At 38.1% G+C, this 18,659-nt stretch overlaps 2 protein-coding genes across 3 annotated transcripts in view; one reads left to right on the top strand and one right to left on the bottom strand.

Moving 5' to 3' along the window:
* The window catches only part of LOC113168496 (Fc receptor-like protein 5), a 50,634-nt gene that overhangs the window by 6,565 nt on the left and 25,410 nt on the right, over window positions 1-18,659 (bottom strand). The window lies entirely within an intron of this gene.
* Window positions 109-17,566, top strand: LOC113168487 (butyrophilin subfamily 3 member A2-like). Of its 2 annotated transcripts, XM_026369518.2 has the most exons (7): window positions 109-462; window positions 842-986; window positions 1,096-1,437; window positions 1,528-1,800; window positions 1,894-1,924; window positions 15,704-15,786; window positions 15,958-17,566. In XM_026369518.2, exons 2-7 carry the CDS (start codon window positions 887-889, stop codon window positions 16,536-16,538), a joined length of 1,410 nt encoding a protein of 469 aa, XP_026225303.1. In that variant the 5' UTR covers window positions 109-462; window positions 842-886; the 3' UTR covers window positions 16,539-17,566. The 2 variants fall into 2 exon arrangements, with proteins under 2 accessions (XP_026225303.1, XP_026225300.1); XM_026369515.2 differs by lacking the exons at window positions 109-462; window positions 842-986; window positions 1,096-1,437; window positions 1,528-1,800; window positions 1,894-1,924 and adding exons at window positions 12,367-12,628; window positions 13,258-13,375; window positions 13,568-13,906; window positions 15,318-15,599 and having other exon boundaries at window positions 15,679-15,786.

Consider the following 18,659-nt stretch of genomic DNA (forward strand, 5'->3'; position numbering starts at 1 on the left):
TATATTATATATAATATTGTCTTTGTTCAGATTATCTACAACACAGATTTCATATTAAAACCACCTGTGGCTTCATGTGTTACTGTAATATTTATTTTAACAGCACATTTAAATATCAGTTAATAAACAGGTCCTAAGAAAACAAGCTGAGAGAAACTGAAAGTGTTCGATGAGGACACACCCACATGTTTCCTGTACAAACCTGAACCTGTGATTGTCTCGATAATACTTCAGCTATTACTGCGATAGAACTGCTGCAGTTCTTTATTATCATTATTAACATTAATATTATCATTATTATTTTGTCTAGATATACAGTTATGTTTTCATTAACTGTGTTTCTCACTGGCTGTAGCTTAAGATATAGAAACTAAAGTATAAACCATGCGATCAAAGTGGGGGAGGGGGTTGAAAGTCCACATTGTTTGTTGGCAAGGTGAGTCTGCAACACACACACAACTGGTAAGGAGGCCTTTTATGTGTTAAACATTTTAATAGATAGTTCTACTGATTGTTTGTAACATTGTTTTATTGTAAGACTTTGTCGCCTGTTTCTAGATAAAAAGTCCAACTGTTAACTTCTTCCACAGTTGTTTGTCGTATGCATCTGTGAATATGGAGCAGCAATCGTTTATGACATGACAAAACATGTCGGCAGTGTCTGCTTGAATATTTTGTAACATCTACAGAGAATGATTCTGTGCAAAAGACAACAATGTTATTACTGCGATGTTGGACCAGTCACTGCATTTTACCTTCTGTCCTACTTTTTAAAAATCTATTTACTTGTCTATCTTTTGATATCTTTTGTTACTACTAAAATTTGTTTACTGAACTTCAGAGAAGAAGGACTGAAACCAATGTTTGATTACTTCAAATCTTCACGATGATTCACCTGAAGCGGATGAAACCTCAACTCAGTGTCTTCAATGTTCTGGTTTTGCAGGACGCTGTTGTCTTTCTTCTCCTAACAAACACTTATGCAGGTAAAACAATCAAAATACTATAAACAGTTGTGATTTGAGTACAGATTTAAGACAGGTATCATATAAATACTGATGACTTACACAGTCCCATGTTCTCTTTCTCCTTTAGTTCAGTCAGAGTTCATTGGTTCAGCTCAGCCAATAGTCGCAATGGTTGGTGATGACATAATTTTGCCACTTCACCTGCAAAATGCTGAAGATGTTTCAGACGTGACAGTAGAGTGGGCGAGACCAGAACTGGACCCCAGATTTGTCCATGTGAGGAGGGACAATGTGGAATTTCTGATCGATCAGAATCCACTGTACATGGGAAGAACATCTGTGAACAAAAACAAAGCGAAGTGTGGAGACGTCTCACTGAAACTCAGCAAAGTCAAACTCTCTGATGCAGGAATATACAGATGCTTCATTCCTGATCTGCACATAGACTCTACTGTTCAGCTTGTTGTTGGTAAGTGGACACTGGTACATTCGTAAAAACAGTAATGTGATTTGGATCCTTGTGATGACGTCATATTTATATCTCTCCCTCATTTTTAAGGTGCTGTTTCCTCACCTGCCACACAGATTTCCATAGACAACAATGGCGTGGTGTGTAAATCTAAAGGCTGGTATCCAGACCCTGAGCTGTTGTGGCTGGACGCTGAGGGAAAGATCCTCTCTGCTGGACCTACAGAGACAGTCAGAGGTCCTGATGACCTCTATACTGTCAGCAGCAGAGTGACTGTGGAGAAGAGACACAGCAACAACATCACCTGTAGAGTCCAACAGAGAAAGATCAACCAGACCAGAGAGACACAGATTAAAGTTACAGGTACAAGAGTTGTTTATTGAGGTTTAAACACTTTGTCAGTTTTCAGATTGTACTTACATATTTGTGTATCTGTTGTGTTTGTTTTATTATTAGACAGTTTCTTCATGGTTCCATCTCCGTCTAGTTCTACAGTTCGAATCATCATCAGCCTACTTCTTTGTTTCGTAGCTGTTCTGATAGCTGTTCTTGTTTTTTGGAAAATTAAAAGTAAGTAAGAAGTTATTGGTGCTTGTCTTAAAGTATCATGTTGCAAACCTGTATCTTTGACATTAATCACAAATGATATTATAAACTGAAGACGCACTGTTAACAAGACACTGCATAAACACAATAGATTTCTAAACACACTTTAATGTGTTTTATGTATTCCTACAGAAACCGAGAAGGATCAGAGGGAGAGTGAACTCCCATTCAGCACCATGGAGAGTCAGCTTCTAGTTGAAGGAGGAGACAGAAAACATCATCTGGACATGATAAGGGCAAAACTTGAAGAGGAGAAACAAAAGGCAGAGGGCGAGCTGAAACATGTTGATCACATAATTAAAACACTGACAGTTCAGAAGAAAGATCTGAAGAAACAGAGAGAGAAACTCAACTCACTATTGCAGGACGTGAACATCAAGATAGTAGAGAACGAGAAGAAGCTGGAGGATGGACGATTTTTTTACGAAGAGAAGAAAACAGAGAAGCGTGAACAAACCAAAGATGATCTGGAGAAAAAAAACAAAGAACTTGAGGAACTGTTGAAGAACACAGAGACACTACTGGAGAGAACAGAGGGATTGATTAATACAATGATAGAAAGGAAGGGGAAACTGGAGAAAGACAGAGAACAAATCACTAAACAACTGAAACAAACAGGGAGACAGAGAGATGAACACCAGAAGAAACTTGAGTTGGAGCAGTCAGAAAGAGAAGAGGAAAAACATGAGTTGATGATGAATGAATCTGTTTAATAGTTTAATTAGATTTTAAGTTAAAGTGACACAATTAGTGAACAGTTCAGCTTAATTACTCCAAACCAGTTGGTGCTTTGCTCACATCCTCCAGGTCATGTGACTGAATAAACTACAAAACTGAATTACAGTTATATGAAGAGGAGTTGAACTATTTTTTGGTGTTGTCTGTTAATTTGCAGTTTGTTGTAGATTCATGTGATTCTGTTCTCTATTAACACAGCGTAATCTGATGGATATAATATTCATTTAAATTATTTATAAAAAACGTTTTTTGATGTAATTAAGTCTTTAATTTAACTTTAAATCAACTTTCTTTCTTTTTGTCTTTCTTGTTGAGTCTGTTGTGAAAAGAACATTAAGGTGGAGGAAATTCAACACAGTCAACTGAAAATCATCTTTCTGTGTAATTAAACTGTAGTTAAAGTGATGTTGTGTAACTGTTGTTCTTGTTATCTATTAATCCAGCCCACAGTTTCTCCTGTTTGTGCTGTGATGTCTAAATTTAATCATAAAAGCTTTAGTAATGTACTATAATGTTGTATGGGCAACTTTTAATGTTTTTGTGGAAAAAGAAGCTGGATTTTGAAGAGCAGATATTTTAGAGGCAAATACATGTTATGACAAAAAGAAGGCATTCAGATCAGGAGACAGGGAGGCAGCAAAGAGGGTCCAGAGACTGCTGTCTTTCAGGATCAGGGAGGGGAAGGAGACGTACAGGAGAAAACTAGAACATAGCCTTCAACAGAACAACACCAGGGAGGTTTGGAGGGGTATGAGGACCATCACTGGCTACAAGTCCAGCAGCCAGGAGACTGTGGGGACTGTGGACCGAGCCAACGAATTGAATAATTTCTTCAATCGATTCCAGGCTGAGTCACAGAGCCCACTTCAGTTCACTAACTGCTCCTCAGTCCCTCCCCCACACGACTCAGCTACCACCCTAACAATCTCAGCTGAGCAGGTGAGAAGAGAGCTGAACAGGCTTCACCCCACAAAGGCTGCAGGTCCTGATGGAGTCAGCCCAAGGGTGCTGAAAGCCTGTGCTCCTCAGCAATGTGTTGTTCTCCAACACATCTTCAACCTCAGCCTGCACCTGGAGAGAGTTCCAGTGAATAAGACGCCACGTCCCAGAGTCCTCAATGACTTCAGACCAGTGGCTCTGACATCACACATCATGAAGGCTTTTGAGAGGCTGATCCTGGAGTCCCTCCGACCTCTGGTCAAACCCTCACTTGACCCCGTCCAGTTTGCTTACCAACCCCATATTGGAGTGGATGGCGCACCTCATCGCACCTACACACCTACAGGATCATGTTTTTTTATTTCTCCAGTGCATTCAACACCATCCGACCTGCACTGCTGGGAGAGAAATTAAAAAACATGCAGGTAAACACTCCCCTGATTTCCTGGATCATGACTGCCTCACTAACCGGCCACAGTACGTCCGCCTGCAGAACTGTGTGTCTGACACTGTGATCAGTAGCACAGGTGGTCCACAGGGGACAGTTCTGTCTCCATTCCTCTTCACCCTGTACACCTCAGACTTCAGGTACAACTCAGAGTCCTGTCATCTTCAGAAGTTCTCTGATGACTCTGCAGTTGTAGGATGTATTAAGGGTGGAGATGTCACAGAGTACCGTGGAGTGGTGGACAGTTTTGTTGACTGGTGTGGACTCAACCATCTGCAACTGAACATCAATAAAACAAAGGAGCTGGTGATGGACTTCAGGAAATCTGGGAGTCCTGTCATCCCTCTCTCTATACAGGGGGAGGAGGTGGAGGTCGTGTCCGAGTACAAATACCTGGGAGTGTACTTGGACAACAAACTGGACTGGACCAAAAACTCATCAGCATTGTACAGAAAGGCTCAGAGCTGGATGTACTTCCTGAGGAGACTCAGGTCCTTCAACGTCTGCAGCACCATGCTGAGGATGTTTTATGAGTCTGTGGTTCCAGTGTCATCTTTTATGCTGTGGTCTGCTGGGGCAGCAACATTAAGGTGGCAGAAACTAACAGACTAAACAAACTGATCAGGACTCTGATCAACTCTAACACAGATATCTCAGCTACATCAACTCTTCTAAATACTAGAATCATACAATTCAAGAGCAGTTGTCATAGAAATCTACTTGATGTCCAGAAATGAAAATGACAGCGGAACAAAAAGAGGTGAGGGAGGGGCAACTACAGGCAGGAAGTCTAATCAAGCACACTGAGTCCAACAAGTAGTGATGTTACACTTGACTGAATACAGCATTAATGTTTCAAAGCTACAAGAGGTTTCAGTGAATAGTATCAACACTCAACACTGCGATGATCATCGTGAACTTTGACGTAACATTAGGAACCCTTATACTGACAGTTGTATTACCAGATTTTTTTCATCTAATACAATAACAATGACTTGACAGCAGATGTCGCCATTTTTTACTCTTTCAAATGTTTTGACAGAGTGAAGCATTTTCAACTTGATGGTTTGATGATGTGACAAAAAGAGTCAGGCACTGGCAGGTTTTTATAGCTGGAACCTGAGTGTGTTTGGATTAGTGGAGCACATTCAGGTGATAGAACTGGAGTGAAGACCGCCAGAAGAAAGAGGAAGGAACTGATAGGTGAACAGGTGAACCAGGAAAAGAGAAGGAGAGTGAGGGCACCTGGTGGTAGAGTGAGGGAACTGCCAGAGGAGAGACAGAACATAACAGTAATATTTGACTTTTTCTACACGATTATGTCATCATCAAAAAATTATAATGATCATGAGGAAGATTACACAATGAGAGAAACCATTACAAAACATGAAGTCACTTTGAAAGATCAGATCCTACCTTTTTGAATATGCATCCCAAACAAAGCATCTGCCATAAGACTAAATGTAAATGTCTTTGTGGCACAAAGTAACTGGTAACTGGAAGACTTGAAGAAAAAGATAAATATTCTACGAGCAAAGAAATTGTTTTATTTTGACTGCAAACATAGTCAGAGAGGGGAGAGAAGAAACATACATATTGTAACATTATAATGTTTATCAGCCTCAAACAGTTAAACATTGTCACAGGCATTCAAAATGACATTTCACGAGATGGGACACTGGGTGAAATGAAAAGAAAAAGAAAGTTAGACAGGTAAATGACATAAATAGATGAAAACTGTCCAGACATGAAACATCTACCTATATAATGTACACTAGACATTGCATTCGATGGAGAACAGTGAGATTTCAGATGTTTGATGATCAGTGTCATATTGCATCATCACACATAACCGCAATGGACATTTTATATTTAAAACAGAGAGCAGTGCATTGTGGGATTGAAAGTAGTGTAGATGACATGTACCCTACTTTTAATGTTGCATCGTGGGATACATTCACTGCACTTTATAGTGAATAAGTAATGGTTTCAGACACATACTTTAACTCAGATGAGGCAGGAGAGAAGGAAGACAGAGTGAACTGAGATGTTTCACCATATGATTGACTGAACACATATGATCAGTGAGTAGGACACGGATAGTTGGAAGAGGGCCTTAAAGATCAGGTTTGGAAACCACCAGGATGTCCAGTACTTTGCAAAAGTCTCAGGAACCATTCGCTCTGTTCTTTTATGAACGATCATGGATTTATTTCTCTATTTTTCATTAGAAACACAAAAAGTGGTTTCTTGGCTTTTGCCTTTCCACAAAAAAACATTTCTTGTCAGGCTTCTTCAGGCTGCAGAAGGACCAACTTGGTATCTACATGAAGCTGCCAGATGCTGAACCAGGTCCTTGCTGGACTTCTGATCACTCAAAGAATAAACTCTTGGAAACTGCTCGTCAGATCTTCCACTTCTTCTGGTTCAAATGTTATAAAAAAAGAATTTCCCACGGTGTTGTATTGTCAGCTGTCTAATAGAATGAATCATCTTCATCTTATTTAGGGAACTCACATATGCTCCTTAACCTAAGCAGGAGAAAAAATACATCCAAAATATCAGATTTTTCTATTATTTAATGAATTGACATTTATACAAAATTAAATTAATGAAACTGTGAATTTAAATTACTGCAGACATATTAACATGAAATGATTTTCCGAGCTTAAGGTGATCTAAATAAAGAAGATATTAAAATATAATATAGTTTTTAACAGCTTGAAACATAAAATCATAATACAAATACTACTAGTAGTAGTTATAATAATAATGATCTAATTCTAATAACTTTAGCACTTACTGTATTAGTGAGAAAACAAATGGCCGAGTTTATCTGTCTGAGCCCTTCAGCTACTGGGTACACAAGGTGAATTTAAACACTTGGTGCCCTGATAAAAATAACTCCAATAAATGGGTGTACTGTCATCTAGTACTTTCATTGTGGCTACTTCACTCGGAAACAGCTTCGCTCTATGACGTGACTAAACATATAAAGTCTGCTGCTCGTTTACATCTTTTAGTTTCTTGTGTGGTTTTTGTCTGAGATGCTAAAAGAGAAGCTGATACACAGAACCAGGTTCAGTCTCAGCTGCCATCTGTCCTCCAGAGTTTACTGGTGGAATATGACAGTACTATCAGGTCTTTAATTTATGATGGAGCTTGGTCACTTTGTGTGTAATCATAATGTAGTGTAAGGATTTAATGAAGAGCGAATGGAAGGAAGATAATGAAGGAGCTTTATGATCTTTCTCATTCGTTGTCATTGTCGGGTAATTTACCTTCTTTATTTCTTGGTCTTTTGATGGCAGCATATTGTGATTCAGCTTCACTGGTCTGCTCAAACTCTGAAACATATAAATAATAAGAAAAACAACACCAAACATGGAAGTTAAATGTTTTATATACTGTAAGTATGCTTCATTTAAATAAGGCACAGGATAAATGAATTTGTTTCCAAAGCAAGTTAAATAATGAAAAGGGAAGATCTCTAACCTTTTCCCTATAGATAGAAAGACTGTACCTTGGGTCAAGTTTATCATACTTAACATGGTTTATTCTTCTTCTCTTTCGTCTTTTCCCATCAGGGGTCGCCACAGCGAATCATCCTTTTCCACCTCACTCTATCATGAACATCTTCTATCCTAACACTAGCCAACTTCATGTCCTCTGTTAAGACATCCATATATCTCCTCTTTGGTCGTCCTCTTGCCCTCCTGCCTGGCAGCTCCATCTCCAACATCCTTCTACCAATATACTCACTATCCCTCCTCTGAACATGTCCGAACCATCTCAGTCTGGCCTCTCTGACTTTGTCGCTAACACAGACAACGTGAGCCGTCCCTCTGATGTACTCGTTCCTTATCCTGTCTAACCTGGTCACTCCTAAGGAGAACCTCAACATCTTCATCTCAGCTACCTCCATCTCAGCCTCTTGTCTCTATACTTAACATGGTTAAATGTAGTTTAAACTTATCTACACAAGGCTGCATACTGAACTATGCAGCTTGTCTACATATTTTGGTTTCTTGTGTGGTTTTTGTCTGAGATGCTAAAAGAGAAGCTGATATTTTCACCAATACCGGTAGTTTCTGAAACGAACACAGTCTCATTGCCACCTTTACTAAAAAACAACTCAGATAAGCTTTAACCTGCAGTGGGGAGCTTTAATACTGAGAATTACCTGATCAAAATTCATCTCAATGCACTGTGCACAGTTAGCTCAAAGCTACAGAATTATTATTGACATTATAAACAAATCATTGTCAATAAAAGTTAGCAACCTTCACAAAAAACATCATTGTCAAAGTGAAAGCAGTTTTTTTTAAACATATAAAGTGAAATCAGTGTTTGCATTAATATTCACCCCCTTTAAAATGACTGACCTAATCTAGATATTTGGTGCAAATAGTCCCACAATTACTGAAAGTATTATTCAGTACTTCATGGCTGCTATTACACCATGAAGACAAAAAAACACTCCCAGCAACTCAGAGAACAGGTCATTGAAAACCATAAGTCAGGGGATGGACACAAAAATATTTCCAAGGCTCTCAACATCCCCCAGAGTTCAGTGAAATCCTTCCTCAGGAAATGAGAGGAATATGGCACATGTCTTAATCTGCCTAGAACAGGCCGTCCACGTGACCGTGCAAGAAGGAGACTAATGAGAGAGGCCACTAACTCACCGATGATTACTCTGAGGGAGTTACAAGTTTCAGCAAGTGCGATAGGAGAGACTGTACATACATGGCAAGGAGAAAACCACAGTTGAAGAAGACTCAAGGCAAATCGGAATTGAGTTCACCAATAGGCATGAGAAAGACTCCATGGTCCAGTGGTAGAGGTCTGATGAGACCAAAATGGGGCTTTTTGTCCATCAGACAAGACCCTATGTTTAGAGCAAACCAAGCACTGCACATCACCACAAACATGTCCGGGATGTTTCACCATCCCCGCTGTAAAACATCCACTGTGGGGATGCTTCTTGGTAATCTGACTTTAAAGGCTTGTTAAGGTAGAGGGTAAGATATAAAGGTAGAGGGTCAAAATATAAAACAATCCTGGAGGACAACCTTATTGAGTAAACAAGACAACTACGGCTTAGGAGAAGATTTGTTTTCCAGCAAGATAATGACCTGAAGCATACAGAGAAAGCTGCACAGAAATGGTTTATTGACAACAAGATGAATTTTCTGTTGTGGTTGATTCAAAGCCCAGACCTCAAGCCAATAGATAATTTGTAAACTTAAACTTGAAAAGGACTGTTCACACCTCACAGAGCTTGAGCAGTTTTGCAAAGAAGAATGGCAAAAAATTCCACAGTCCAAAGGCGACATGAACATAGTGAATATTGCCAGAATATATTGGCTATAATATTGTATATAGTAAATCTTGAATCTTGAATATAAATAATCAGTTAGCTAAGATGATTTTTTCTAGAAATCTAAAAATCTTATACCATTGTCAAATTATAAATGATTGTACAGTGAAAAAGGAAGTTGAAACTCACCTGTTTTTAAAGGAGAGGAGGTTTCAGGAACATAATAAATGGTTGAAGTATCTGTCAAACACACACACACACACACACACACACACACACACCAATAAACAGAATGCAAAGCTCAATACTGTGTCACACTAAACTGAATACCAGTAATGTTACTTCATAGTAATTCTCTGTTCAGTACCTCTGGTGTTTGTTCGGCGTCTTGCACATTTAATTACGCTCACAAAGAACAGCAGAGTGACGACTGAGGCAGTGACACATATGAAGAGCAGCAGATAGAGTTGGAGATGAGGGGAAGGATCAGGGGAAGAATCAGGCGGTTGACGAAATTCTGGAAAGAAAAATTGTGTGTGACTTGTGTCAGGGACATGATCTTCATTCTTCATTTTATTTAATCTAAAATGAAATATTTACTGCTGTGTTTGTGACTTAATGGGAATATAATATGTTTAATAAAGTAAAAACAATAAAAGAGCTTCTAAAAGCAGGAGTTACAGACATCAGTCTGTTCTCAGACTGATCATCGCTCATGAAAAAGTATTCTAGATAAAGCCATTTTGAATTTGCAATACCTCTATCAAATTTTAAAATCTATAACCTGACATAAGTACAGAGAGTTCAAAGTATCATATGTAGAGGCCATCTTCAAATACATGTAAAACTACAGTACAGTATGTCTCACCTCTACTTCTCACAGTCAACCAGCTCTCTGCTGATTCTCCAGCTCCAGAGATGCTGCACTTGTAGAGTCCTTCATCAAACATGGAGACATTGTGGACGATCATCTCTCCTGTAGAGCTGCTCTCCATGAAGAAACCATCTTTATAGAATTCAGCAGCGAGGTTTGAATGAGTCTGTTTCTTTCTACAGCTCAGAGTCACATCATCACCCTCCATCACAGGGAGAGCAGGACTCTCCAGGATCACAAGACCAGCTGAACAACACATTTTTTAAATGCCAAAAGGGCAACAAAGCTGAGCAATAATATACAATATACTGAACAAATAAACATACTCATGTTCAAATTGAACTCTCCATAAAATAAAAACTGTGGTCAACTGTATATGAATTCATTAACTTAGTAGTTACATAAAAATACCATACCAGTCACAGTGATGTTAACAGTCTTACTTCTCTTCAGTCCTCCCATTTCACACCAGTACTCTCCACTGTCAATTTCTGGATATGCAGTTTTAATCTCACAAGGTCCTGTTGATGTTTCCCAGGTTGAAGCACATGTTTTAACAACTCCCTTGATCTTCCTCATCACTCTCCATCCAGTCAGTCCATTCAGTCCTTCACAGCTGACAGTGAAGGTCTCATATTCAAAGTGCTGCTGTTTGTTTGGAACAATCTGAGGAAAAAACACATCTAAGACACAAAGTATGAGACTTATTAAACTGAACATAAGATTTAGACAATTATTGAATATTTGTATTGCAAAAACAAACTAACTTAGTGCACTTGTCCTTTGATGCAACACATGTCTGAAAAATCTTAGAATATCATATCATTTTGCAGAGTATTAATATATATCAAAGCATGACGTTTAAGTGCTAATAAGTCCTCAGTGTTTTTCCACCCACAGGACACGTACAGCTATTTCTATGTCATCGTTAGGGAATCAGTATTTAATAAACCTTTTTTTCATCCTAAATTTGGATGATGGAGATTCAAAGTAACTTCTATCAAATAATGATCAATAAAAACACATAAAATGCACATGAAACAATTTTAATATCCATCTCAACATATAAGTAGGAGGAACCAGGCATCAAACCAGCAATCTTGGGGAATATTGACGACTTCTCTACCAACTGAGCTAACTATGAAAATCAAAGTAGATTTAATGCACATAATAATCTGCAGAATCATCCAACTGCTACTCACCATCTTTCAGAGAGTGACTGAAGTGAAGCTGCACAACCAGCAGCAAACATGCAGTCAAAGCTGGAGAAACAGCAGCAAAGAGCTGTGTATGAGCTTTCTCAAAAATGTCAATGTCTGTAATATCTGGATTGAAGTTTACACCCAGACTCAGTACTCACACAGTCTGATGCAGAGAGCTGTGACCTTCATGCTGTCGTCTCGCTGACTGAGTAACAGACAAACAGCAGGTTTTAAATATAGTCGAGAACATCTTCTTCCTCTGTGGCCGATGAACAATACAGATACAAAACTAATGTTGAGCTGTGAAGCTGTTTCTGTAGATGTGACCTGTTTCAATACCTGCTCTTAAACGTGTCATATTTGGGTGACAGACCCCTAAGGGTTAAATATACTGTACAATGTGGTGCAGACTTCCCCTTATTGTGCTACTGGTGACAGAGTCAACACCTGGTTTTATGTTTCTGAGAAGTAGAACAAAATAAGAATAACAGCAATAAAAAGCAGGTACAGTGTCACCAGGTGGCACCGGTGAACTACATATTTCTCCCACAGTGTCTGGATGACCGAACATGAACCACTCTGCCCTCTGCTGTAAATTAGCCTCAGATCACAAACACATTAATTTTCCTCTCTGACAAATGTCTGTTGTCTTTGTTCAGATTATCTATTAACACTGATTTCTTATTAAAACACCTGTGGCTTCACGTGTTACTGTAATATTTATTTTAACAGCACATTTAAATATCAGTTAATAAACAGGTCCTAAGAAAACAAGCTGAAAGAAACTGAAAGTGTTCGATGAGGACACACCCACATGTTTACTGTACAAACCTGAACCTGTGATTGTCTCGATAATACTTCAGCTATTACTGCGATAGAACTGCTGTAGTTCTTTCTTATTTTGTCTAGATAAACAGTTATGTTTTCATTAACTGTGTTTCTCACTGGCTCTAGCTTGAGATACAGAAACTAAAGTAAAGACCACGTGATCAAAGTGGGGGAGGGGGTTGAAAGTCCACATTCTTTGTCGGCAAGGTGACTCTGCGACACACACCCAACAGGTAAGGAGGCTTTTTATGTTTTAAACATTTTATTAGATAGTGTTACTGGTTGTTTGTAACACAGTTTCGTTGTATTACTTTGTCCCCTGTTTCTAGACTAAAAATCAAACCGTAAACCTCTTACACAGTTGTTTGTCGGATCTATGTGAATATGGAGCAGCAGTTGTTTATAACATGGCATAAAATGTCGGCAATGACTGCTCAAAGAGCAAAAAAGAAAGAAAAAAGAAAATTTACAGTTATGTACAAAATTAGCGAATGACTACGAAATGAGTACAATGACAAAAAAAAAAAAAACAATGAAGCATTTAAAGTAAAACATAAATGGTGTTACATGTGATTTTATTTTTATTTTTTTTGAATGACTGCTGCGGCAGTGGTGCTATTGTTAGCCTGGATCAGTCACTGCATTTTCACGCTGTTTAATTATATTTACCTACTTGCAAATCTGTTACCCCCTATTTGTCTTGAGTTAATAATAAAATATGAAAGCATGTTTGCAGAAGTTTATGAGAGAAGCTACCTGTGATAGACTAAAACAACTGAATGATCAAGTTGCCTCGAGATTCATAAGACATCTCTGTCTTAATTATTTTCCTATTTTACAGCTGAATTATTTTTACTTTCAGAACTCCAGCATGATTCACCTGAAAGACGGACGCTTCCTGAAACCTCAGCTCAGAGCCTTCAGTGTTCTGGTTTTGCATCATGCTGTCGTCCTCCTTCTCCTAAAACACTCTTGTGAAGGTAAAATTACCCCCAAACAGCTTCTGTGTGTTAAGACCATGATCCGAGTTTACTGTAGATATAATTTTAAAAATATGACTTCACAACACAATTACATACTTATAGCTGTTGCCACTGTTTGTCAGTAAATAATAAAGTATGAAATTGATAAAAAAAAAAAAAAAAAAAAGAAAATGTGTCTCCTCCCTTTAGGTCAGACATTGACTGGAACTTCTCAAACAATAGTAACGATGGTTGGTGATGAGATCACTTTACCATGTCAGCTGGAACCTGCTACGGATGCTGCCGACCTGACTGTTGAGTGGGCGAGACGTGATCTAGACCCCAGATTTGTTTATTTGAGGAGAGACGGTGTGGATCTTCTGCTTGAGCAGCATCCATCATATGCAAAGAGAACATCACTGTCCACCACCAAACTGAAGTGTGGAGACGTTTCACTGAAACTCTCCAACGTGGAACTCTCTGACACAGGAACATACAGATGCCTTGTTCCCAAATTTGGCACAGAATCTGCTGTTGAGCTGACTGTTGGTAAGTTGGCATCAATCCAATAGGAAAATACACTGTAGGTGAGTTGTTAAAGTTAAGACATAAAGTAGGCTACTTTACAAATATAAAAAATGAAAGCTAAAAAGGGTTCCTAACCAGCTGTCACTATGTGTAATGTAAAAAGGTTAGGATTTAATAATTTCATTTGATTGTACCTGAAGGATTGAGGAAGCACAGCAGGAAAGAACTTATCTTAGTGTTGGCCCATGATATCTTTTACAATGGGCCACAGTAAATTTTAACTAGGTTTGGCTGACCACAACAGTTAGACAAGGGGAGGGACTGGAGGGACAATGGAATTGGTCAATACATAGTAATGTAGATAGTCAAACTATAGAGGATACTTAAGGTGATAAGTGACCCACTTACAGGCACTTTTGAAAACCTGAGGGGAACTTCAGGAACACAGGGTAGCAGTGTGGCATCTGACCAATAAGGATGATTCTGTATAGGGGCTGAAGGGCAATTGGGCCAAACGCTAGCAAAGTGATATTGACTAGAGGGGTCATAAGGTCAATCAAAGGGGACTTAAATCAACTAAAGGAGCACACTGGGATAAACAATGCCCAATATTTTTGCTAAAGGGAGTTTTTCCTCTCCATTGTTGTGCCTAAAGGTTGCTCAAATGGGATTGTTGGGTTTTCTATGTAATTTTCACTGTAAAATGTCTTGAGATTAGTTCTGTGGTGATTTGGTGCTATGCAAACAAACTTTAATTAAATTGAATTAAACGCAGAGGCCACCCAAAGACCTGCAGGGACATTTGGGTGAGACTGACCATTAAAAAAAGCAATTGAATGGATACCCAGACCAACAACAAAAATATATTTAGGGGGCGGCAGTAGCTCAGGGGACAGCGCAGTCGCCTACAAACCCCAGGGTGAGTGGTTAGATTCCCGGTTCTTGGACAAGACACCGAAACCCTGTAGTGTAGTGCTGACATACCGTCTAGCAGCTGTCCACCCACAATTTCTCCAAGGGGATCAATAAAGTATTCATTATTATTATTTCAGAGAACAGCAACAGCATTTTTTTTAGCCCAACACAAGGGATGGATGTGTATCAACTGGAAAATCCTTCTGATATTATAGAACATCTTTAAATAACAAAGAAGTGTCCATTACATTATACACATCATTGTTACAGTAAAAGTAATACTTGCTCAAAACAATATCCTTACTGAGAGCAGTATTTTTAATTAAAAAGATTTATAAACTGTATATTGTTGTACAGCACATACAAGTAAAAAATGTTGATTGTCTAAACTGTAAATTAGTGATTTACTGTTTATAATTCATGTGGCAACTAGACTAAACACTTAAAAACTGACATTCCTAATAATTCAGGTAACTAAACTATACAATTAAAAACAAACATTCTTACTCTCTGTTAGGTTCTGTTTCCTCACCTGAGATTCAGATTTCCAAAACCAGCGACGGAGAGATAGTTCTACAGTGTGAATCTAAAGGCTGGTATCCAGAGCCTGAGCTGTTGTGGCTGGACGCTGAGGGAAAGAACCTCTCTGCTGGACCTACAGAGACAGTCAGAGGTCCTGATGACCTCTATACTGTCAGCAGCAGAGTGACTGTGGAGAAGAGACACAGCAACAACATCATCTGTAGAGTCCAACAGAGAACCATCAACCAGATCAGAGAGACACAGATACATGTTGCAGGTAGAGAAATTTTTACGGAAAAGATTTTCAGACACATGTATTAGATTTACATATTTTTCTCTGTGTTATTTTATTTTAGATGATCTCTTCATGGCTCCGTCTAGTTCTACAGTTCGAATCATCATCAGCCTACTTGTTTGTCTTGTGGCTGTTCTGATAGCTGTTCTTGCTTTTTGGAAAATAAAAAGTAAGTAAATAAGTTAATGGTTATTTGAAATATCAAGTTCTGAAACTGTATTTTAGTATATTTAGTTATTACAATATATTATGAACTGAACACACATTGTTAATAACACAGCATAAACAACGTATTTCTAAACACACTTTAATTTATTTTTATTTTTTTGTATTCCCACAGAAACCGAGAAGGATCAGAGGGAGAGTGAACTCCCATTCAGCACCATGGAGAGTCAGCTTCTAGTTGAAGGAGGTGACAGAAAACATCATCTGGACATGATAAGGGCAAAACTTGAAGAGGAGAAACAAAAGGCCGAGGGCGAGCTGAAACATGTTGATCACATAATTAAAACACTGACAGTTCAGAAGAAAGATCTGAAGAAACAGAGAGAGAAACTCAACTCACTACTGCAGGACGTGAACATTAAGATAGTAGAGAACAAGAAGAAGCTGGAGGACGGAGCATTTTTTTACGAAGAGAAGAAAACAGAGAAGCGTGAACAAACCAAAGACGATCTGGAGAAAAAAAACAAAGAACTTGAGGAAATGTTGAAGAACACAGAGACACTACTGGAGAGAACAGAGGGATTGATTAATACAATGATAGAAAGGAAGGGGAAACTGGAGAAAGACAGAGAACAAATCACTAAACAACTGAAACAAACAGGGAGACAGAGAGATGAACACCAGAAGAAACTTGAGTTGGAGCAGTCAGAGAGAGAAGAGGAAAAACATGAGCTGAAGACAAATGAATCTGTTTAATAGTTAAATTAGATTTTAAGTTAAAGTTACACAATTAGTGAACAGTTCAGCTTAATTACTCCAAACCAGTTGGTGATTTGCTCACATCGCCCAGGTCATGTGACTGAATAAACTTTAACATATAACAAAACTGAATCACAGTAATATGAAGAGGAGTTGAACTATTTTCTCATCATCGTAGTTTCACATAATATTGTCTGTTTATTTGCTGTTTGTTGTAAATTCATGTGATTTTGTTCTCTACTAACGACGTGTACTCTGAATCAAATTTTGTTAAAAATTGTGTGCTTCACCCTTTTACTTCACTTCACTTGTTTAGGCCCTAACTTCAAATACATTTTATCCTTTTTTCTTTCTTACAGACTCTGCTGTGCTCAAATAAATACAGGGGAAGAGGGGGAAAATACAGCTGTAAAAGAATGTGCAAATTATTATTATTTTTTCTCTCATGGCAGTTGTTGTTTAATTATTTTATCAACTTCATGTTGTGTCTGAATTTTCCTTTTTCTAATATTTTCATTAATAACGTTTGACACAATTTTCTACTTTAAAACATTTTATATCACTGTTTGTATTGCATATCAGAGTTACAGTAAAGAGATGGATAAATGTACCATTATTGTCATTGTCCCAACTTTGCCTACTGAACATTAGTTTTTTTTTGCAACTACTAATGTAACGTTTTTGTTTTGATCACATTAATCACATGTGATGTTGTGTTAAGGAAAGAAAAGGACTTTGGCTGTGGTTAGAGAAACTGTGTGACTGTGTGACCTAACTGTTGACTTTTCTTTATTATTCCAATCCGCAGTCTTTCCATGCTTAACTCTGAGCACTTTAATAATGTTGGAGTCACAAAACGTTTTATATTATTGTGGGAAAGAAAACTGGATGCTGGACAAAAATATGTAGCCTTTGTTCATTTCATTGATGTGTATTAACATATTTTTGACGTCTCAAATACGTTATCTGTGACCATATGGCCATTGCATTAATAGAAAACCACAAAAACCTTATTTGTGATTACAGTTTAGTTGTATAGAAACATCATTTCTAGGAGGCTGGGATAGTCTGAAGTATAGTTCTGATAGTTCAGAACGCATGTCACCACAATTCATACTTTACAGTGTTGATTGTAATACATCGACACATAAAACTGATAACGCTCAAATTATGGATTCATCATGCTACAAATATCTTTGGTTTATTTGACTTACAAACCAACAGTTTTCAGTGGGAGACAAGAGGGTATTGTATACTTCTGGCTGGGTAAAGAAATATAGACCAGAGTAGTTAATCTCTCTCTCTTAAATGCTAAATTAAACAGTACATTCACTCATATGCTGTGAGGTGATTGTGTGAAAATTAAAATAGGTGTCTGGAGGTAGGTGGAGCACAATCAGGTGAGTAATAACCAGAGATTGTTTAGCATGATAAAAGGCAGCATGATAAATGAGTCATGTTGTTTCTAATGCCTCCACCTCTGTTGACTGTAGGGGGTGTTGATTTGCACATGCAAAGCTTCCCTCACCCATCTCTTAAATCAAAACTTTAAACATTCAGATCATTTAATCAGGAAAAGAAGTAAGAAGTGTTCAAATTATAAACCTAAAATTTATGTGATATCCATGTCCGTAACCACAATTATATTTAGTGTACAAAGACAGCGATGGGGTTTACAGTAAGCACTTACCAGTAATATTGATGTTGACAGAGTTGCTTGTTTTTGCTCCTTTGGCTTCACACCAGTATTCTCCACTATCTGATGAAAAGACATGCTGTCCCAGCACCACATACTGTCGTGACTCCCATGATCCTCATCATCTCTCTCCACCCGGTCAAATCATCAAATCCTTCATAATTACAGGAGATGGATTCAAATTCAAAGAACTCACACAGAGTACAGCTGCTTGTGTAAAAACAAAGTTATTTTTTATTAAAATATTATTATAGTCAGGAAAAATAATGCTTTTCCATCATCTACAGTATAGAAATTATTACTACACAGTAGCAGTGCTGATCTTCTACAACTAGAAGATTATTAATTTTTATTACTGATGATATAAAAGAAAATAAGCTGTGTGTCAGAAATGTATAGCAAACAGGTTTAGCCTAAAATCT

The sequence above is a fragment of the Anabas testudineus genome, chromosome 18 (genome assembly GCF_900324465.2).
Source record: "Anabas testudineus chromosome 18, fAnaTes1.2, whole genome shotgun sequence".
NCBI classification, from domain to species: domain Eukaryota; kingdom Metazoa; phylum Chordata; class Actinopteri; order Anabantiformes; family Anabantidae; genus Anabas; species Anabas testudineus.

Bases quoted from the DNA above. Each gene is read 5' to 3' on its own strand.
- LOC113168487 (XM_026369515.2), top strand. From the start codon at position 13,267: ATGATTCACCTGAAAGACGGACGCTTCCTGAAACCTCAGCTCAGAGCC. The intron at 13,907-15,317 runs GTAAGTTGGCAT...ACTCTCTGTTAG, and splicing joins TGCTGTTGAGCTGACTGTTG to GTTCTGTTTCCTCACCTGAG. The intron at 15,787-15,957 runs GTAAGTAAATAA...GTATTCCCACAG, and splicing joins TGCTTTTTGGAAAATAAAAA to AAACCGAGAAGGATCAGAGG.